This window comes from Parasteatoda tepidariorum, chromosome 4 (assembly GCF_982258835.1).
Source record: "Parasteatoda tepidariorum strain Cologne lab strain chromosome 4, Ptep-v5.0, whole genome shotgun sequence".
Taxonomy (NCBI): Eukaryota; Metazoa; Arthropoda; class Arachnida; order Araneae; family Theridiidae; genus Parasteatoda; species Parasteatoda tepidariorum.
The window spans coordinates 105929285-105953798 of record NC_141758.1 but is presented as its reverse complement, the minus strand read 5'-3'; the positions used below and the strand labels follow the sequence as shown (position 1 = coordinate 105953798).

Here is a 24514-nt window from a genome sequence, read left to right as displayed (position 1 = left end):
TCAATTTCTCCTTTTATTTCGTTAAATAATGCAGTAAAAGTTGCTTTTTTTAAAATAAGAAATCTTAAAGTTGCAATTAGTGTTGATTTATCGCTCATTTCATTAAGACTAGTGATTATTAAAGGCTTCCACTATTGACGAAAATCATACCTGTCAACATTGGAGAAATAAAAGAAGAGATTTTACTAGCAACATTGTTTAGGCTACGAGTAAGGTTTTAAATACATCATGCATAATCAAAAAGAGAAATTCAAAATTGGAAATATAATTCAGTGAATATGATTCTTATATTAATTTAGTCCTACATTTAGCGAAGTAAAAAATATGTATATAAATCTTAAATCTAAAGAAGATTTTTTAAACCATTATTTATAATTACTTAAAACTATTAGCACTCAACACACTGTAATACTGGCAATAGTACCATCTGTTGAGGAATAAGAGAAGTATTTTTGTCATCAGGGAACATTTTACCACCCAAAATTTTTTTAAACAAATTTCTTCAATAAATAGGAAGAAATTTGAGAATATATGGGTAAACAGGAGATAGTCGTAAAGTAGATTAAAAAGTGATATTACCTCCATAATCAATAAACTTTACTTATGCAAAATAGGTCAGATCCCAATCGCTTTGTTGGAAGTTCTACTGCATTTGAATTAAAAAAAAAAAAAAAAAAAAAAAAAAAAAAAAAGGATCTAGAATAGGGGCGCACAACTTTTTTGAGTGAAGGGCCACTTGCACAACACATAGATTAACGAAGGGCCGCACGCATATTTAGTCATGTTAGAGACAAATATGATGATTTTTATCTAAACATTAATGCTCTAAGCACCAGATATTTTTATCAGTAAACATAACAACATATTTGCAGAAAATTAAATACTTTTAATTATTTGAATTTGTTTTTAAAAAAAACATACATTTTTAAAAAAAAACTTTTTTCCATTTTTCACAATAATTAATTTATCAATATATATATATATATATACACACATAAATATTGGGAGGGGTGATATAAATTCTAACCAAAAAGAAGCTTCCCCAATGAAAGTGAAAAAAAATATGTATTTTATAGAGTAATATAAATTTGAATTAAAAATTTTAATAAAAGAAAATTTATAATGTTTAAACAAAAACCAAATTTAAGGAAATTGTTACTACGTTCAGAAGTCCGCACATCAACAGACGTTGGGCCGTAGGACATAGGTTGTGCACCCCTAATCTAGAATAATTTCAGTTGTTTAAATAATTCCACTCCTGAAACACCTCAGTGATTGGCACCCGTTCTCCGATGTTCCCTTTGTTTGAGGAACACTATAAATTTAAAAAAAAATTCTATCCACTGGATGGTTGTTTGAATGATTGCAACAATTAAGCTTCCACAATAGCTTACATGAGCCCATACCACAGATGCGTACTGAGAATATATATATATATATAAAGCAATGCTTCCAAGGCAGTGATTTGAAAGACATGGCAGCTGAAGCCCTGAAAGAGGGGACTCTGTGTCAATCAGACAAAAGGCCACATAGAGGACAAAAACTCGTGTGGACAAACTTCGCATGGAGACTGAATATCACGTAATTGATGTCATAACGGAAGATACCACTTAAATGACACAACAATATGTGGTAAAGAACACAAACCACCTTTTTGACCAGCAGGCCTTCAGAAAATAGAATTTCGAACATAATTACATTTTAACTGCTTCCCTGATTATCCCCAGTTAACTCGGGTATGTATAGATTGCAAATATTTATTATCCCGAGTGAACTCTGGCATTGCAGAACTCGTCAATATGTTTTGTTTTATCACGTTTTTATTCGGCCAGAAGTAAAACAAAAGATAATAATAATCAGCTGTGATTGGAAGTTTGCCAATTTTAGTTTGGGAGTTAATAAATGGCACAGTAAAAAGAGTTAATAAATGGCGTTCGTGAGCGAAAGTAATGAAGGTGATTTTTCAGATTATGAAGTTGTGAACATATACAAAGACTAATATTTAATTTGCCCTAGATAATTTGGGTTAGTAAACTGATGGTAATTGAAATATTTTTTACACATAAAAAAATTAAAATTGCAAGTTACAACTTGTGTATTATGTTCTGTTTTAGTTCCCTGTATTTATTAATGAAAGAAAAGAACATGTTTATTTTTTGCATTTTTTTCCCCTAAAAAATTAGTAATGGTTAGTGAACTTTTATAATGTATATCCAATAAAAATACATGAGATGTCTGTTTCAAACTCAAGTTAAAGAAGAGGGGTTTTTTTTAATTTTTTTTAAACATGTTATGTTGTAAAATAAATGATAATTAGAATACATGATATTATGCCTATGCGAAATTTCTTAAAAACAATATTATGATTTTGTCCAGACGAGATGTTGGCCTTGTGGTTTTGTCTGGGGATATTTCAGGCACAAAATGTTGTCCCTAAACCAGAAAGAGGAGTATTCTAATGTGTCTGTAGGTAGTCATACTAATTTCTTGAAAAACAAAATAAACAATTTGATATAATTTGAGAAGTTTGTACATACATTAATCCTAAATGATAAAAGAAATGCAAAGCACATTTTTTTTCTTTTTCTTTCTCATTAAAATAAAACCTAAGAAAACGCCATATTTTATATACATTCTTACATACTCGCACAAAAAAGAAATTTTAGTGACTCATTTTTTAAAAAGATGACATGAAGTAACAAAGAAAAAAAAAATTCATGATCTAATGATTTAAATTTCAGCGAATGATTGTTTCGTATTCGGAAAAAAATTCAACTTAAGCAAACATTTAACAAAAAGGGTTAGTATAATACTTTTCGTTGTTTACTTAAAAGTTTTGGTTATACTTTGTATCACAATTATTTCATTAAAACATATGTAAAAATTGATAGGCACACAAGAACTTATTGTTGTACATAAGAAGTTTCAATGGACACTACAAATATTCAATAAGCCCATTTGCTTAAAACTAAGAGACTCAACATTCCTAGATAATCATTTATACAAGACACCTTTCTTTTTTGTATTAAAGCATCTACCTAACCAGTGTAAAATCCCCCAAAAATACATTAACTGCATCTAACATGATTAAATAGAGAAGATTTTTGGAGGATTGTCCCTCACTTTATCCCTATTGGCAGGAAAATTCTAGGCTGTAGATATATAAGACATAATGTGACATTGCAGGCCACTTTGCTAGGCACAAGAGTTAGAATTTTAACTAAGAAATCTATAATTTATATATATATACATATACATACAGGGGTGATTGCGACACAAAGTGAAAAATCCTGAAAAATTTATATGCAAAAACTCGATAACAAGAGATCAATTTATATTTCATTTAGATTTAATATAATTTTTTTTTAACTAAGATTTATAATTTAACTTCCTACCAATAAAATATATGACACTTTTATAGTAACTAATTCAAGAAAAAAACTAAGTTCTTACAAAAATCATAACATTGTAATTTAAGAACATGGAAATAAAAATCGCAAAATTGGGTTTTAAAATCGTGTGAATATGAATCACAACATAGGATTTATTAACGAGAAAATACCAACTACATGATTTTTAGATGTGAATACGAATTGCCACGTATGATTTTTAAATAGCGTGAATACAATTCAAAATTCGTAAATTTGAAACCAGGTAAATACGAAAATTGATGGTTGTTATTAAAATAGCGTGAATATGAATTGCGATATTAAAGGATTCCAGAGTTGTTTCAAATATTAAAAACGACAAAAATCCGATGAACCGGAAAAAAATTTAGCAGAAGAGTCGTCAGTATGAAAACGTCTCGTTAACGCGATTAAGCAAAGGTTTCAAAACTTTTAATTTTAGAAAATTTCGTCATATTATTGGTTTTGATTCCCGGACTTCCGCGAATCAATGGTCTTGAGAACCGTGAAAAAATCACATGTCCCGCTCCTAGTTTTTAAACCAAGAGGGATAATACGAAAAACCCGGAATTCCGGGGTACACCTGGAGTACAATCACCCCTGTATACATATATAGTCATTTCAGGCATTTTAAACATCTAAAAAGTGAATGTATCAATATAATAACTCTGGCTCTAAAATAAAATTCTTTTGTTTTTACCCTTGCACTACTATAACTGTGGAGTCAAGTGGTAATGCTTAAAATAAAATAACAGTGCATTAGAAAGAAAGAATGACACTCAATCGATCAAAAGTTCGAGGTGAACACTTCCCATGCGATCCGTTCGATCGTGTTTGATGTTTGCGGCCCAGGCTTTGCACTCTATGTTGATTAGGACGCCGGTCGCTGGCTTCATGAAGCGGACAAACACAAAAGGAGAGAGATAACCATCTAAGTTGGTGAAGGGAAAATAGTAATTAGGAATTCCTCCATTTGGAGGGTAGTATGTGATCGGACCAATGTTTTCTTTATCAGCAGGATTCTGAAAGAGATATTACGAATAAATTTCTTAATGTTATGCAATTGGGAAACCAAGAGCTTTCAACAAAAAATAAGCACCTTTTAAGCACTCAAGAAATATTTTTAAGCACTAAATACATTAACAAAATGCAAAATAATTTTTTAAGGACTTTACATGATCATGATTAAATAACTAGTTTCTGACTAAGAACTCTTTTCTTGATTATATTAGCCTTTATAAAATGATCGAGAGATTTTTCGATTTGATATCAGAGGGTGGAAAATGTAGCCTGAAATTGAGAATATCTTGCACAAGAGAGTGAAATAATCTCACCGAACTCAGCTCAGTAGACGCACATGCAGACTCGCAAGCATTTCATCAAACATGTAAAATGATTGGCGCATTCATATGCTATGGACTGACCGGTCACCGAAATAGATTATGGTTGAATGAATTGTTAAAACATTGAATAGAACAATGTGAAAAGTACGCTTTTGCATAATACGTGGCGAAAATTGACATGGTAAAGAAAAAAAAATCCCGTTTTCGAAAAGGGAAAATTAAGCACTTTTTAAAAACACCCGATGAAAATATCACTCTTAAGGGCTTTTATAAAACAAAAATAAGCATCTTTTAAAAACGTTACGCACCTTGTTCTAAGAAATCAGTGGCACAGCACTAGTAGATACAGAGGGGACGCCTTAGTATTCTTTGTTCGGGATTCCATCATGATGTTGAATTTTCCCCCTTTTACTCAATATTGAGTCATTTTTTTTATTTCATTTTTTAAATTAATTACTTTTCCTATTCACTTTGTGTAGCATATTTCCTTTAGTTAAAAAAAAAAGGTGTTATTTACTTTAATTATAACTGTGTGTAGAAAATAATAACTGTGAAAATGAATAGCTATAATTACATGAAAAGTAGAGAATTTCTAATTATATTTTTTAAACAAATATAAAGATATAATCATTACGTCAAAAACAACGAAATTCCTTTTTAGATTTTCTAAATGTTCAGCAATACCCAGAAAATACTCAAACAGCCATACACATTTAGACTAAACTTTATGAGGGCACACTAACAGGGTTGATTGTGACACAACTCAAAAAATCCTGAAAATTTCTTGAGTAAAATCATTAATGATGCATTTCAAAAAATTAATGCCTATATAAATTAAAATCATTGATACTTTAAAAACATGCAATTCCAAATAAATTATATGTAGCATAATTTAAATGAATAATTATTCATCAGTTAGCTTTTATCTCTAATCACATTTATTATTCTACCAGAAAAAAATATTTACAAATGAAAGAGATGCAAAGTATAAATCCTAGTTCTAATATATTTAAATAAAATATACAAGAACTTTAATACATAAATTTGATCTACTATTTCTCGAAACTTCTGGACCTTGGATAGCCGGAAACTTCCGGCAAAAAATCCGGAAATGCGGATTATTTTTGGAGCACGATCATCTCTGCACTAAAGCAGCATAGATTTCCTTTTACATTTCACTTGAAAAGTATATTTAATCGATAAACTTATTGTAAAATTGAAAGGAAACATTGTTATCTAACATTTATACAAAATTAAATAATAAATAATATATATAATTATTATTTTATAATGTATATTAAAATATATAATGTATATGAAAATACCTAATGCATATTAAAGTGAAATTGAAAACTATTTTTACATGCATTAAAATTGTTTTCCAATTTACTATTTTCTTTCTTTTGTCATGTACAGTGATAAAAAAAAAATAATAAAGAAAAACCCTGAATAACTTTTGATGTAATGATCAGATCTTCCCGTTCTAGGATTAAATCTTTACGACTCAAGAGCATAACTGCAAATAATTATAAGTGCAGACACTATTTTAAGTTGTGAAATAAGACACAGAAAACTTCTTTTCTTGAATAAACATAGATTCAGATACATACATAGAAGAGATTCAGATTTCTGACCACCAAAATAGACCAGCCCCGTGGCAGTATCGTGGGGACACGGAGACATTGTCGCAGAACGTTACTAAGTTCTTGCAGAAAGATTTTTCCCTCAGGAAATAAAAAATTTGGTCTTCTTTTCTGCAGAAATTTTCGAAAGATTTTTTCCTTCAGTATTAATATTCGAAAGATGCTTTTCTCGTGCATCAGAGTGGAAAAAAAATGCTTGTGATGTTCTGTTCACATTTGAGAATAATGAATAACAAAAGTAATGATGTAAAAAGTTTTGGTTTTCTTTTCTATAGAAATTTTTGTTCTATTTTTTTATGCAATTATTACTATTGATTTACACATAGCTTTTAAAATCAAATATTTTTTATACTGTATTATTTAATACAATAACTGAATCTCAAAATGAAAACACGCATTTAGCAACCCCTTTTTGAAGAGTTTGATTTGCGTGATTCTGACGTTGACCTATATTTTTGGTTGTTACTGCTGCGGATTTCATGATATTTTTTAATGTAATGATAATTTCAGCCCCCCCACTCAATCTGTAAAATATAGTTCAAATACGAAAGTTGTTCAAAATTTGGACCCCTTGATGTTAATTTTACTTATTTAACTGTACTGTAATTTTACTGTATTTTGCCATATCTGGAGAACATTTTAAGTGAATTGAAATTTTTCTTTACGCAATTATGAAATTCATTTATCCAATGATAATTTTAAACAAAAAATAAGCTTTTAGTAAATATTTGTTATTTTTCATTATTTCATCTAACGATAGACGGAAATAAGTTTGAACAGTAAGGTATAGGATTCTTACAAAGAATTCAATCTTATGTGAACATAATTTTACATGATAAAATGAAAATAATCGAGCAAAATTGGTTCAATTGTTCCTGAGAAATCAAATTTGAAATGTTTTCACAAGCATAATTCCTTCGATTTCGCTAGAATTTTGTATTTTACTAGTTAAAATGCAGTTCTCGCTGGAATAAAAATTAGAGGAAGAGAGAAAATCTACCAAAAAATTGAAAATATAGGAGTGAATGCATCATTAATTGGGTTCGTACAACTTCCAGGGGTAGCAGCAAAGTTTTTTAGAATTTTAGGGTAATTTTAGGAACTTTTTTCAAAAAATTTTAGGTAAATTTTAGGGGTAATATATGATTTTGCTAGGATAAAAACAGATCACACGGTAGTTTATTACATAACAGAAGATTATTACATATCATACATAATTGCAAGCCATAAAATAAAGCTCTGAAATTTATTAAGTCAAGAATGAAATCTCTAAAGTGTAAAAATGAAATTTCAACTTTACATATTACCTATCAGAAATTAAGTGCATAATTCAGGAACAGGCAAAAGTGAGAATAAATCAAAAGAAAAAATAAATTAACACCAACTTGGGTTTTTATTTAATTTTTACCTTCTTAATCAAAACTTTATTATTACCCTTTACCTTACTTTATTAAGAAAAACTATCGTGTGATATTATTAGATTTCAAATCAGCAATTTATATTAGAAGTTAGAGAAAAACAAATCAATCACGATCATTTTTCTAATATATTCTTGATATGATTTGTGAGATTCTTTTACTGCCCTCAATAGTGTTGTGGTGATCTTCAACAATCATCCATAATTTCAAATGGTATCTTCGATTAGTCTAAGAGACATAATAGTATTCTCATGGTGACTCACATTAAGCATTGCTTTATTTATCGAAAAACCTCTCTCAGGATCAGAATTCCCATGTGGCAAAATTAAAACAGTTTTAATTAATGTAGTTAAATTCTTATATTTTAGATTATTGCTTTTTTATTTATATTTAGCCTATAACTCTAATTTTTTAGGAAGACCAACAAAATTTTATCAGATTTTTAGGAATTTTAGGGTTTGCACATAGTTTTAGGAATTTTATGAATTTTAGGGGGAATGCGACCCCTGAACTTCCTTGAAATTTGATGTAAGAATTTGTATATCTTTCAGCTCAAAATGTGTTAGTCTATAATAAAATAAAATAATTAATTAACACTATTTTTTGTCCATTGACGAGCCCGTGAAAATTTGCACCCATCAGATTCGAGCTTGAACAATGTTTCTTAACTAAACTAACATTAAGAGTAGTTTCAAGGAATTAGGACTAGGCGATGCTAAAATTTTGGCCTCGTGATGTATTGTCACATTAACATTGCAATATTTTGATGCATCGCAATGCTTCGGTACATTAATGTTTTATATTTAGTACTGCACAAATTCCCATTTAGAAAGTTGCATCCTTTCAAAAAAAAAAAAAAAAAAAAAAACAATTAATTTTTTATAACCATTTCTCAATATTTAATGACGTGGATGCCTGAAAAATAGTGGTTAAAATACATTCAATGGCAGGTGTACAAGTGTTGAATGTTAAAATACATTCAACACTTCCATTCTCAATCACGTTCGGATTCATCGTGTCAGTAAAACCGTGAGTCACAGTCTAAAAAAATCGGGGAACAATAACAATCATCCCCACAGCTATTACTGCACACTGCGCTGCGAGCTTGCGGACATCGATGTACTACCGAGAACAATGCTCAACATCACGCATGTAGACACCGATGTAAACGATACATCAGGAAATATCGTACACATCCCAGTAAATCCCAATTTCCGATGCTTCACAAAGTTGCCAACCCAAACATCGGATCGGCAATGATTGCATAGAATCAATATTTTCCGATGCATCGATTTATCGCCCAATCATACAAGGAATAACTACAAACTACTGTTTTCTGTATTGCACTACCCACTACACTACTTCTCTTAAAAAGTAGTCACTCCACAACAAATTGTGGAGAAGAAGAAAAAAGCAACTACAGGAAGTATCGCTACTTCCTACCACTGCACAATCATAGGAAATAAATTTCATGCCAGACTTACTTCCCCATCACAAGATATATATACATAGTTGGGATCATATGATGTTCTCACATGTTCTGGCATAGTCGCTGGCAGAGAGAAGTTAGAATAAGGCTCAGGTTTCCATCCATATATCTGTAAACAAACATTGCAATTGATTAGGAAAACTACTTTAAAAAATGTCAAGTGCAATTTTTTTGACAATATTTATTTTTTTATATCATTTTAATTTAAAAAAAAGAAAGAAAGAATTCTAGCAAGTGAACCATTGAAAGAAATTTGCTGTTCGTATCCTCCTCAAATATTTTAACTATAAAAAAAACAAATATTAGGGAAAAAATTATATAATTTTGAAGTTAAATTTCTTAGAATAAAGCTAAATAAAAACACATTAAAAAAAAGGGGGGGAAAGTTATTACGATCACTGGTTACTCATTGGTCAAATGCTTTTTCTTCCCAGATTGACTCCGTTAAACACCACTATATTTCAAATCATGGGTTGCAAAAACTGTCTCCATTGATGTTTGTCGTGGGATTGGTTTTCATATCCTGCCTATGTACCTGTTTCAAGACGTCACTTCTTCAGCATTCATATTTACAGGGTATCTGCTACATTTTAGATTTTTAAATTCATAACTTAACGAAGTTATTATTTTTTCCGACAAAAAAGGAACAAGAAATTCAAAAACGCATTATAACATCATAAATTGAAATGATAGGTATAACCAGAACTCTTATACTTTGCATAGTCATATTTAAAGATTTTAAGGGGTCACAGTACCTTTGCAACAATTTTTTAAAATAAAGGTATAATCATTCATTTTGAGGATGCTTTACATGCTCATTTAAGTTATAATCAATAATTTATCTTCAAAAAATGATTTAACTGTTTAATTTTTTGTAAATTTTAAAAAAAGTTGAAAAAATTCTAAATTTTTAAATCCCTAAGGCTTTTTTATTTTAACATATTTTCAAAAAAAGTTTTTTTCATAGTGCTTGCAATATTTATCTTAACAATTTTGTGCATTCATTTGTTGATATATCAATTAGAATATTTTTTATAGATTATTTCGTAAAAAAGTAGAAAAAAAAGAGTAAAAATTCCTGCTTTGTATATATAACATGCCGTAAAAATAGTAATACCTCATAAAATGCTTATTCCATGCACAGTTTAAATAAGTGTATTATACTCAAGATAAAAAAGTTTACTTCAAAGCTTTATCTTAAATAGAAAAAAATCCTTAGGGATTTAATTAAGATTAAAACACAAAATTATCATCTATGCGAAAAAGCACTTTAAAGTCAGACTGCTGGGCAAATTTCTGTATTAGAACAATTTAAAATCATTCATAACTTTTTTAAAAATGTAGATAGAGAGATGAATTTTTTTTTTGTACATTTGAAATACTTTGAAGTTTCATTATAAGCAATAAAAAAAAATTTGGTATTTTTGTTATTTTTTGGGTACTGTGACCCCTTAAATTTAAAAAAAAAAACAGAGTAAATAAAGAGTTGAAGCAATAAAATAGCTGAAAAAAATACAAAAGCAAATAATTTTTTTGCAGAATTGTATTCTAAAGATACTTTTCTTGTTCATCCGAAAGGAAATACTCCTGATTTCTCTGTTCTCATTTCAGAATAAAAAAAATTCGTTAGTGACTGGCTTGCTTCAGCTAGAATTTTAAATTGATAAAATAAAAAAATAAAAATAATAACAATTTTGAAATCACAGAAATTTAAAAGATAATTCGCTCTAGAAATGATGTTTTTTCTTTCATTTTTTGAAAGAGCACCATAACTTTTAAAGAACATGATAAAAACATTTTATATTTTAATAAAATATGACTGTGAGTGGGGATTTTATTACCATCAAATACAAACCAAGAACCATTTTGCCGATGGGAAATAAAATTTTAAAAAAATTACAAATTATTTCTTAAGACAATCAAGGAAAAAAGTAAAACTAGTAAAGATTAGAAATTTGACTACATGAGAATATATAGTCAAACTTGTTTAGAACCTTTAGCAAGAACACAGGTTTAATGGAAGAATTTTTTATAAATTGGCAGCTTAATGTTAAAAAGCTTTAATTGTTATAACTAGCATACTCTTAAACGAATTGCTCCTAAATTTTTCTAAAGACATTTTATTGAAGACGTCAGAAAAAAATTTTGGTGTCTCATTTAAAAAGGATTTAAAATATGCTTTTAATTTTTTCTTATTCATGCATTCTAAAAGAGATTTCACTATTGCTATTAAAACAAGTCGCTATTAACAAACAATTGCTATTATGTTGTTAAAACAAGTTTTGTTTTAACAACTCTGATTTTCTTGAACAAAATGCAAATCTTAATAATTCAAAGAGGCGACTTCAAATAAGCTGATTAATTAGTAAAGACAATATTTTAAGTATAACATTAAGTACATATATATTAAGTATTCTGTTTAAAAATACACTTTGTCTGAATAAACATGCCCTCATTTCTGACAGATTTTTGGCAACAAAATTATGAGGCAAAAGTATGTTTTGACCAATAAAAAAATAAATAAATAAATAAAAAAACTATTTGGGAAGTTTTAGATCAGTGGTTACCAACTGGAAGTCTTTTTTTTTTGTGGCCCGTGAACAAAAATATATTAGTTTTTATTTTTTTGTGGACAATTCTCGTAAAAAAAATCTTTATGGGTTTAAAATACTTTTCTTTCATTAAAAAAAGCCTTATTTCTTTTTGTTTTTGGGATATTTAACATACCAACGTTGCAGAAAAAAAAATTTCTCAGGTAAAACTCTACTTCGTATTTTGATTTGTAATTCAATACTTTTGCTTTGTACAACTTGATAAAAATCTGACAATGTTCCTTCAAACATAAAAGAGTCGTAAATTTTTGATAAAGTTGTGGCCCGACATTTGACTGGTGTTTTTAATAGGGGGCCCCCGGCCTCATGTAAGTTGGAAACCCCTGGTTTAGATGCACAACCACATTGATCAAATATTATTTTTACTTTCTCATAATTTTAAAAATGCCCATTCTCAAAAAGAACATATAGAGTACACGAATTTTTCAAACAATAAGTTTTTCACTGGAGGAAATAAGAAAAAAAAAGTTTCTCCCTCTTGAATAAAAATAGACAATCTCAGAAAAGTCAACTGGTTTTGTCCCATGAAGGGAAAGCAAAGTTAAGTCAGGTGAATGAAGAAGGGACATATAGCAGGTAAGGGAGGGCTTTATATAAAACTCTGTCCAGTTAAAATAAGCATTTCAAATAATGAACACTAAAATATTACAGTGAATTAACTTAAAAATTAAATTGTACATATTAAGACACTCAGAAAACGAAAGAGTTTAAATTTTATTTCGATAGACTCTGGAACTCAACCTGTGTCAATGCAAGAAATTTTTTTTTAGATATTTTAATTGAGTTTAATGTAAATATACACTGGCCAATAAGAAATAAAAATGATAGCACAGCAATTTAAAAACCTTCCAAAAACTATTTACTTTGCAACAAAACAAGTTTTAAATAGTTACCAAATATTTAATTTTCATTTTAGACGGAAATATGTCATTAAGGATTGAAGAATAAAAAATGAAAATGTTTCCAAATATCCCCCTCCCCCCCAAAAAAACAATCAATCTTTTATCAACAATAATTTTTGATGAAAAACTCAGGTGGGCTCAGTTTTTCCAAACCCTGGAAGGAGTAAAGAACACACAGTCCTTTTTAATACAATTTAATATAACAAAAAAGATAATACACTAAATATTTTAATCTATATAACACTAAAAATTTAAATAAAAATAATTCCAAGAACTACTTACTCGATTAATCTTTAGTAGAATGCATGGACGACCCACATCGAATCCAAAGTTATTTGCTTTAGAACAAAACTGGCTAATATCTTCCAAATGAAAATTGCAAACATGTGGTTCAGGATAGTGGCTGGAAAAGTCGCATGAGCGTACATGTTCTCCAAATTGACGACCTCCAGTGTAGGCTGCAAAGGAAAACAGTCATTGCTTAGATTTAGGGACAAAAGAAACCTACTCTAATTACTTCTCTCTTTTTAAAACCATTCAACTCAACACAAAATGTATTTGTAGCATAACTACCACTACAAATATTAAATACCAATTCACTAGTATATAAGACAAGTTAACTTGATTCGATCTTGAGGTACCTTTCGATAGATGAAGTTTGACATAGTCGATAATAAAATCCCCAAATATTGAACTCTAAACCATGGCAGCTCACTTTTTAAGCAAAACCAATTTTTTTTAACATTTCCACAGAGAATAATGTGAATTGCTAATAAGCTGTGTTTACAAAAAAAAAATACTGTATAATTTTTTCTTAATTGAACATGTGATAATTTTTTTTATTTATTATGGATAATATTCTCGCATTTTGTTTTTTCAAATTATTAAATTTTGTAAATAATTATCACAATAAAAAAAAGTAATTAAAAATTATAAAATCCGTAGTAGTAATAGCCAAAAAAAAAAATAAATAAAAAAAAAAATCGGTGATGAAACCACGCGAATCGGACTCCTCGAGCGCGTGTTTCGTTTCAAGATTAGGTTGCTGTAATAAATAATATCGTATTAAAAATATCGAATTTAAAAATAAATCGCAATAAGAGCAAAAAATTCTCTAGAATTATCTAACCGTAAAAAGTAAATGCTCAAATGCACGATTGGAATTTTCGATATTGTTTGAAATACATCGGGTTATTTAAAATCCACTTGAAAATCAATAACTGCAGAAAATACAATCGAAACATTACATTGATTTACAATACCATCGTCGTAAATTGAGCGCATGAAAAAGTGATTCTCTAAATACATAGTTCAAATATGTGTACATTTTTATAGAAAAGAAAAGTGGTTTTTTTTTACTTTAAAAAAAAAAAAAAAAAACTGTTTCTGCAAGAACATTGTAGCATTCTGCGACAATATCGCTGCGATTCTGCCATGGGGACCCTGCATATATTAAGGGTGCACAACATTTGTCCGAAAAGGGGGTCTAGAAAAACTGCTCAAGCTTTCAGTGGCCACAATAAATTTAGTTTATATATCAAAGTTAATCACTTAAAAAAACTTAATTTTCTTTATTTACTTATATCAGGTTTTCTGTTGTTGTTGTGTTTTAGATATAGTTTAACTACTCAAATTTCATAAATAAATTTTTAAGATGAGTAATATGAAAAATAAATCAGAACAAAAGATTTATAACTATATTACTGCATTATAAATCATTTTGTAGCAATACACCACACATAAAATGCATGATTAAAACTTATTAAAATAGTTATATAATTATATTTTGTTCCTTTTGAATGATACTTGTCGTACACCTTTTTCTACCACAACTGATCATTTGACTGGGAGAACAATTTATAGCTTTTAAGGTTAACGGGTCAGAAATTACAATGTAAAGCGTGTTCAATGTATTGCCTTTGATCAGTTGCATATTTCTGCAAAGACTGCTGCATAGTTAGTTCAATCAGAATAACTGTCAATTCAAGTTTCAAGCAAGTACCTAAAATGTTAGATTGGCATTTTTGTGTAAGAAAAAGTTTTGGTAAGCAGAAAGATTCTTATGAACGCAAGACATGCCAAATTGTAATGGCAATAAAACCATCAAATTTTGTTCTAAATGTGAAAAATATGTTTGCAGAAAATGTAGGGTGACCTGGGGTGATTCCTGATCAAAAAATGCAAACACAGGGGTAGCAGCAAAGTTTTTTAAAATTTTAGGAACTTTTTTCAAAAAATTTTAGGGGCAATATATGATTACGCTAGGATAAAAACAGATCACACGGTAGTTTATTACATAACAGAAGATTATTACAATTCATCCACACATATCATAATAATTGCAAGCCATAAAATAAAGCTCTGAAATTTATTAAGTCAAGAATGAAATCTCTAAAGTGTAAAAATGAAATTTCAACTTTACATATTACCTATCAGAAATTAAGTGCATAATTCAGGACCAGGCAAAAGTGAGAATAAATCAAGAGAAAAAATAAATTAACACCAACTTGGATATTTATTTAATTTTTACCTTCTTAATCAAAACTTTATTATTACCCTTTACCTTACTTTATTAAGAAAAACTATTGTGTGATATTATTAGATTTCAAATCAGCAATTTATATTAGAAGTTAGAGAAAAACAAATTAATCATGATCATTTTTCTAATATATTCTTGATATGATTTGTGAGATTCTTTTACTGCCCTCAATAGTGTTGTGGTGATCTTCAACATTCCTCCATAATTTCGAATGGTATCTTTGATTAGTCTAAGAGGCATAATAGTATTCTCATGGTGACTCACATTAAGCATTGCTTTATTTATCGAAAAACCTCTCTCAGGATCAGAATTCCCATTTGGCAAAATTAAAACAGTTTTAATTAATGTAGTTAAATTCTTACAATTTAGATTATTGCTTTTTTATTTATATTTAGCCTATAACTCTAATTTTTTAGGAACACCAACAAAATTTTATCAGATTTTTAGGAATTTTAGGGTTTGCACATACTTTTAGGAATTTTATGAATTTTAGGGGGAATGCGACCCCTGCAAACATCTATTTTGGGAAAAAGCTATTCAAGGTAGAATTTTAACATATACTGGAAGTTTGAGTCTATGTGAGATGAGTCCCATGCCACCTTCTTTTGTTTGAAAATCTAATTAGAATTGAAAAGATTTTAAATTTTTAGTGATCAGGAATTACCCCTGGTCTTGATCATTTCTGGGGTAATTACTGATCCCCAGTTTTTATTGTAAAGGGACTGTTTAAAAATAATTATATAATAGTAATTAACAAATAAGACATCAAGATTAAACAAATAAACCAAAAAGATATGTTTAACCAGATAATAAAACGATTTATTTAAAAGCAAGAAGAAAGATTAACACTTTAAATTTTCCAAAAATCTTTGCATCATGCCATACATTTGAGGCAATCAGCCAACTCATTCTCATGTTCTGCTGAAATATGAGAGAGTTCCCACATGGGTTACTTTTTCTGGATTTTTTAACTTCATTAAGGGAAAGTGTAAAGTTAAGTAAGGTATGTCAACAGTTCTGGCAGCAGCTCTTAAACTGAAATTTTCATTTTCAATCATTAACCCACTGACGGGTCTGCACGTAAAAAGTCGCATTTTAACCTGCAGTCTTCTCTACATAGCAAAATCGGTTTTCCCATGTTAAAAGATAGTTGAATTGTGTATAAGGGAGAAACATTCTCCCAATTTTACCCATTTGCTTAACCGCCAGTGGGTTAAAAGAAATTCACTAATTTTGCTTTCTAGAAGTTTAGTATCCTTTTTAGGCTTATAATTTCTCACCATATTCTCACATATATATATATCTACACTATTTATAAACTTAAAAAATTATTCTAACAATGTACAAACATAAAATTAAGATAGAAGCAAGGTAAGACAAACCAGAAATGGTGCTAATCAGAATACAGTCTTGTACAAGTTAAAAAAAATTTGTGATGACAGTTAAAATATATTTTATAGTTGTTCCACTTGATAAATATGAACTGTTATCTAAGAAAAGACAATTAGCTATTTTATATACTATTTATAAGAAGAAATGACAATTATCAGGAATTACCCCAGTGATTAATAAATACCCCATCTGTAGGGGGCAACATTTGATACAGTTTCTTATAATCAATTATAATGTTTACAGTAGATGTGAAACAATTAAACAAAAGCTTACACTACTTTTATATCAAAGAAAAAGAAAGTAACTCAAAATATTTATTATTAAGAGAAGGAGGGGGATCTTTGCAGAAATGTGCACATTTTGAAACCCATTTTGAAATGGAAAATATAGAAAGCAGTTTAAAAGATACTTATTTTGTTGATGATTAAACAAAACATGATTAAACAAAAAACTATTATTAAGTAAATATAATTATACTTTAGTAAAGTGTACCGTGAATTACCCCGGGTCACCCTACAATGGAAACACCCTGTAAATTTAAAAAATGCATTGAGCAATGAATTAAGAATTCTTCTTCTTTGTGTTTGTAATACATAAAAAATTGGCAACATACAATTTTGTTTAATTATAATTGTTTCCGTCCTAACATCCATATTTCATACATTCAATCAAGGACATAAAGTTCGGTCAATTGACCGGATATGTCAGAAATAGGTATATATTAAATGCTGCTATGCTTAGTGTTAAAGAATTTCTCACACAAAATTCTTCCATCAAACATAACTCTTCTAAGAATAAATGTTATTTAAGTCACCAATAGCATGAACCGAATGGTTGTAAAAACTGTAGGATAGTAATGATGCTAGAGAAAAGTTAATCGCAGTACAAAAATATTTTTAAATTACAGTGAAATGTAAAAAACTTTTAATGCGAATGGTAATATAAAACTTTGTTTTCATGATCCATAAAATTTTTATACATAGTAAGACAAAAATTCTAATAAGGAATAGTAATGATATCTTGATATTAATATTTTGCCTAATACAAACAAAAAAAAAATCACATGAAAATTTTTCTTTCTGATGTTAACGTTGGACATTTCTAGTTAATGACCCATATATGTACACTAGGGGTGCACAACCTGTGGCAACAAATGCGGCCCATCAACTATTTATGTGTGGCCCGTGGGAACTTCTGAGCGCAACAAAAAAAATCTTTTAGTTTGTTTTTTGTTTAAACAATATACATTTTCTTAAATTAAAATAATTAATTCAAATTTATATTACACTAAAATGCCTATATTTTTTTGCAATTTCATTCTGTATAGTTCTTTTTGGTTAGAATTTATATCCTCTTTAATACTTATGTATATCTATATATATTTGATAAATGAATTATTGTGAAAAATTGAAAAAGTTTTTTGAAAAAAGTGACATGACTAAAGATGCATGCGGCCTTTCGTTAATTTACCTGCTGTGCAAGTGGCCCTTCACTCAAAAAGGTTGTGCACCCTTCCCCTAATGTACACCAATAACAAATTCATAGCCAGACTAAACTTAGTTCCAGGATTGAATCAGTCATAAAATCTAGTTTAAAATCATTAATAATAATACAATGAAAAATTTTTTCACTCCTCTTATTTTCAAAATAAAGAAGCTTTAATAGGTTAATATATTCATAGTTGTCTTTATATATTTTATTTATAAAGACAAAAAGTGCTGCACTAATTTGATTAGTAAAAGATACTCACGCTGTAGATATTGATCTAAAGAAGTGACCCAATAATCCCACTCTCTTGCACTTCCATGTGTGAACCAGATGAGAGTACTATCAACATTGTCTGGATGAGGAAGGGGACGAAAACCTAAACCTGAAAAAGATATCAAAATTGAAAACCTTCTCAACTTAAATAAAAGAAAAAGGATATTATATAATTGCTCGTCAAAGGTAATTATATATATTTATATTTTTTACAAAAACACAAAAGATTATAGCATCTAAATGGCAATATGCAGAGGTATCAAAAGCAAGTTTCTTGACTGTTATACAGGGTGCATAGCCAAATGGTCATAGCAAGGGTGCAAGAAATAAGCACGTTTTAAGTACTTTTTAATCACTGCAAAAAAAATTTAAGCGCACTATACATTAACAAAATTGGAAATCATTTTTTTAGACTTTACATTATAAAATAATTACATTCTAACAAAGAACTCTTTTCTGGATTATATTAGCCATTATATAATGATCAAGAGATTCTTTGGTTCTATATCAGAGGGTAGAAAATGAAGTCTGAATTTGGGAATAACTTGCAAAATGCAAACAGAGTTGCACATGAGTGTGCAATAATCTCACTGAACCCAGATGAGTATAGGGACATGCGGTTTCGCAAGTATTTAATCAAACTTGCAAAATGATTGGTGCTTTCATACTATGATCCGGAAGTACGCCAAAATGCATTTCTTTGATTGAATTGTGAAAACATTGAATAGACTAACGTGAAAGCTACACTTTTGCATAATATGTGGCAAAAATCGATATGGTAAAGAAAAAAATACAATTTTCGTGAAAGGAAAATTAAGCATTTTTTAAAAATACCAAATAAAAAAACATCTTTAAAGGCTTTTAAAAAACGATAATCGAAAATAAGCACCTTTAAGCACTTTTTTAAAACATTATGCACCATGTGATATACAAACACACCTATTTGTGCATGCACCAGTAAAATATATTTTTGTAATCTAACTGATAAGAAGGAACATGTATATTTCCACTCCTTGATACTGAGCAAATTATAAATGCCATGCATTTTTATTAAGATAAAGTTCGATAACTGATTAAAATATAAAACATATACTACTACTATTGCTATATTTTAGATAAAGAGGAACAAAAAATAATCACCAGGATTTGTACCAATACGACTATCACCAAGCTGCCATCTAGGTGTGTAATAGTCCAATGTTTGATAGAATACTAATAACATAACAGTCCAAAATCCAGCTAATAACAGATAAAATATTACGTAGAAAACTCCTATTTTCACTGAAACAAGAAAAAAAATTTACATATTAAAATCCTTGTATAAAATTCACGACTGCAAAAAAAACATACATAACCATATTAAAATAATTATACTACGCTAGCAGTACACTAACTGTGGCCTGCCTGCTGTTGAACTGTGGCAGCACCGGAACATAATTTAAATAATTATTATAACCTTTACTTCTTTTCTGAAGAGAAAAAAAAAGTGAGAAATTTTCCATTGTGCATTCGAGTCCCTAATTCTAAACACACCCAAATTGCACAGATTCCATCCTAAATCTGTTAGGTTTTTCGGCAATACCACAGTTTTAAAAATCTTAATGCTTTTTTATATATATTTATGACAAATCAAATTTCAAAATAGAGTTATTTTTTTATGAGCCTTATTTACATCTATTTAATTGTAAATTATAGGGATCTTCCGATTGTGTGCTTGGTATTTATTATCGAATTTCCAGGTAGTTTTTTAAATCTCTATTTTTTTCTATATTAATATGTCTTAAGATTCTTATAGATTTGATCTATATGAATCTATAAGTATAATATAGTCATATACTGTTTCAAATCTATAAGAATCTTATAGATAAAATCTATAAGATTCTTATAGATAAAATCTATAAGATTCTTATAGATTTGAAACAGTAAGGAATTTTACTTACCTAGGACCAAATATAACATTATTGACAACAGAATGACTCCTGAAAGAAAAAACAGACTCTATCTGGCAAAAAAGGGCTGTCTATGGACTGAGAAAATTTATTAAATCTAGGTTTCTATCTAGAAAAACAAAGTTCTTAATCTACTAAACTCTTGTCAGGCTAGTCTTTACATATGCTTCTGAAGCTTGGACAAGGACAAAACAAGAAGGAAATTATATCGCAATATTTGAGAGAAAGATTTTGCGGAGTATACTTGGTGGGGTAAATGAAAACAATAACTAGAGAAGGAGATTTAACTCTGAACTGTACATGTACAAGACTAATGAACAACCCGATATTATTAAATACATAAAAATAAGTAGAATGAATTGGATGGCCCATGTGATTTGAATGAGTAATGACAATTCAATAAAAAAGATACTGCTTTTAAACCCACTGGAGCAAGAAAGCGGGGAAGGCCGCAGCTGAGATGGGCTGACTCGGTGGAGTCTGATTTTCTTGCAATTAATTAAAAGAATTGGAGATCAAAGATAAATTGGAAGTCATTATGGAGAAATCTTCAGAGGAGGGCACTGGCCCACATTGGGCTGCCTGGTCAACTACGGTGATGATTAATATGTATCAAGAGTTTCGAATTGCATATTTAAATAATCACTTTAAATTTGTCTTATTCAAGCCAATTTCATCACAAATCCAAGCTATTCTTCTATCGTTTTAAGACAGTTATCGCTCACATTTTTACAAGGTTACACAAATCCTGATATATTTAATAAATATTATTATGGCACTTTGATTGTGCATTAAAACAAGTGCTATATTTGAGTCGATTTTATCACAAATTTAAAGGATTTCTTGCCATCGTTCTTAGGCAATTATTGCTACTTTTTTCTAAATGATTTTGAAAATTCTAATATTTTAATATGATGTTTTTACGCCTTTTGACATCTCAATCACGCATTTTATTAATCCCTTTTGATGTGCTTTATCCAGGGAATCTCCTACATTTTAGATTTTCAAATCCATGACTTTTCTTGAATAATTTCAAGAATTTTTCATGACTTAACAAATGTTACTATTTTTTCCACAAAAACACAATAAAATTAAAAAAAGAATTATAGTAACAATAATTAAAACGATAGGTATAACCAAAACTCTGCATCTTCATATTTATTGATTTTAAACTTAAACAGAGTAAAGAAAGAGTTGCAACAAAAAAATAGCTGGAAAAAAATACAAAAGCAAATAACTAAATACTGTCAAATATATGTAGTTATTTAAAGCTGTTTTATTTCTTCTTTAAAGTAAGTGTAATACAAAGAGCCTAAACTAGAATTTTAAATTGATATAATAAATAAATAAATAAAAAATTTCTGAAATCACAGAAGTTTAAAAGATAATTTGCTCCAGATGTTCTTTCTTTCACTTTTTGGGGATTATAAGTGGGGATTTTGTAACTAATTGAGATATTTGGAAAATGGGGGAAAGGGGGTGGTAAATTTCATGTTATATAAAAAAATTTCTGCGACCAAAACTCATGACTTTCCATGTTTTATTTTTTTAAAAATAGTTAAAATCACGATACTTCATGAAAAATTTTGCTCAATATCAAAATCCCTGACTTTCCAGGTGTGCAGATATCTTGTTTCTATGTGTTAATTTAGACATCAATCGAAGCTATTTATTCACATTTTCCTCCATGGTTAAGAAAGTCTTGAAATATGTTAATTAATACAATTCGAATAAAGCATTTCAACTTACTTTTAAAAACTTCCTTACTTGTCTAGATTTTACTCTCAATTTATTGAAAAATTCTTTTTTGGCAGTTATTGCTACATACGTTCATATGTTTTCAGAAATTCTCTTGATATTTTTTACACTATATTACAACAAAATTTAAATGAGTAAAAAAAAAAAAAAAACTGCTTTTTTTTTATATTCTATAGCTTAAAAAACAGTTTAAGTTTCAACATTCATAAAATCTTTAATAATTCTCTAAATTATTCAATGTCCTAAAGTTAGTATTTAAGTACAACTTACGTTGAACTATAATGTGCTTTATTTTAAATCATTTCAGAAAACCGTAAAATTTCTTTAATTAAAAATTTTTAATATGCATTTTTACACAATAAAAAAAAAATATTATTTTTTTACAAACATTAAAGATAATTTATTTTTTAAATAAAACTTTGTATTATATGATTTGATAAAAATTAAAAAAACATAAGTTTTCCTATTTTTTTGATTCAAAGTTTTAAACATTATTCGTTTATTTAAAAAATATCAGTTAGTATTGTTCAGATTTGATTGAATTTAAGCATTTCCTTTTTTGCATATTCAGGTTAATGACTGATAAAAAGAATTTAGTATCTAAAACAATGTTTCTACAAAAATTATAATAAAGTCAAACCCCGTTATAGTGAACGAAATGCTCTGGCCCGTGCCTTGCTATACACACGTTATTTTTTGTGGATATAGTGAACTAAAAAAGTCAGGAGGTTGGATATTATCAACTTTTTCCTGTCTTCAACAAATTTTTTTTCTTCTTTTTTTTTTAAATAATTTTGAAATGGCTACTTCAAAATAAATACTTATACTAATTTTCAAAACCATCTATAAAGTGGAATGTAGCAATAAGTATTTTTTCTTGTTTGCTTCTTTTATCTATCTTTAATTAGCTAAGCCTTCATTGGTTCAAGTCGCCCTCCATACAAAAACATTAAGGACCGCTATACTGCACATTGCATTTTTTTTATCGTTAGGACTAACAAAAATCATGAAAAATAAATTATAAGAGATTTGCTAATATTAATAAACCGCAATAGAAATAGGAAGACAGAAGGTTTCAAATGCAGCACTAAGTTCCAAGTAACACCCCATTCTACATTTTAACCAAAATATGTTTTATAAAATTGAATAAAAAATTCAGGGCAAAGGACAAACTCAGGAAAAGTATAACTCATAGCTATCACTGTACAAATTTTTTAAAATAATTTTGAAAGTTTAAAACCCATTTAGTGCCTTGATAGCAGTTGACTATAACATGGAATGTTAAGAAACTATCCACATTATGTCAAATAAATTATTAATTGATGAAGAAGACTTTATTCGATAAATGGGACCGATTTTTAAGAATTATTTAATCAAGATTAACACAAAATGCATGAAACAATCAAAAGACAATGTTGATATTGTCACGTATCAGATTAAAATACACAACAGAAATTCTCCTGCTGCAAATATATTTATTGTTCTATAACAGCCGATTTGTAGTAAAGGGCATTTCAGAAATAGAAGTGCCCTTTAACGTTAGAAAGCATGCTAGAGGGCGGGGTTTCGTAAACAAACTTACACCAACTAGATCCGCTGCGTCCACAAAATTCTCTTTTGTCGGGATTCCATATAAAATACATTGCACCTTTATCTTCTGAATCTCTAGAAGATTTCATTATATCACCGTCTTTCTCACCCATTTTGAATACACTTCTATAGACTTCTTCAAACTAATCGATCGAAAAGTCAACGACAAACATGAAAGAAGCCCGGATGTGCTTACTGGTGGTAGCACACCTTTGGACAAGCTTGCAGCTTTCAATGAAAAGAAAAACTTATACTCGGTAACCATTCTCTTTACGCATTGTCTGGATGCTGGATATGATTGAGATCTCGGCGCGCCACTATCTGATTCATCCTGTTCTAATAGACATGAGCTAAAAAGACATATACATCTAAAACAAGCCATAAATTAAATAAAGAGAGGTGCTAGAAAAAACTCCATTGTCAAGTTTTATGATTTAGAGCACAAATAAATTGTTAAAAGTTAAAATTACTAGACGAATTTGAAATGAACAACAAAGTTGAAAAATGAACATGAGCAGAAAATAAATTTAAATTAATACATTTAAATTAAAAATAATAAATTATTTTCAATTATTTACACGGGAGATAGGTTCACCACTCGTACGTGTTTTTCTGTTAGCACAGTGACCCGGCCGTCCCTGTGATCACCACTCGTACCAGGTTTGCTCGCTGTGAGAATTAGCAGGTATGTGGCTCGCCCAGATCGGACTA

General features: G+C 29.0%; 1 protein-coding gene across 1 annotated transcript; it reads right to left on the bottom strand.

Annotated features, from left to right (window-relative positions):
- Nucleotides 1–2148: 2148 nt before the first annotated feature.
- On the bottom strand, nucleotides 2149–24037 carry LOC107442737 (sodium/potassium-transporting ATPase subunit beta). Its single transcript, XM_016056375.5, has 6 exons — nucleotides 23796–24037; nucleotides 19647–19787; nucleotides 18496–18615; nucleotides 13097–13272; nucleotides 9296–9409; nucleotides 2149–4429 (listed from the first exon to the last, which is right to left on the bottom strand). The coding sequence occupies exons 1-6, from the start codon at nucleotides 23914–23916 to the stop codon at nucleotides 4187–4189; spliced, it is 915 nt and encodes a 304-aa protein (XP_015911861.1). The 5' UTR covers nucleotides 23917–24037; the 3' UTR covers nucleotides 2149–4186.
- Nucleotides 24038–24514: the final 477 nt, after the last annotated feature.

Coding starts and splice junctions, on each gene's coding strand:
- LOC107442737 (XM_016056375.5), bottom strand. CDS start 23,916: ATGGGTGAGAAAGACGGTGATATAATGAAATCTTCTAGAGATTCAGAA. Junction 19,788..23,795: donor ACGCAGCGGATCTAGTTGGT/GTAAGTTTGTTT, acceptor TTCTTGTTTCAG/TGAAAATAGGAGTTTTCTAC. Junction 18,616..19,646: donor TCGTATTGGTACAAATCCTG/GTGATTATTTTT, acceptor TATCTTTTTCAG/GTTTAGGTTTTCGTCCCCTT.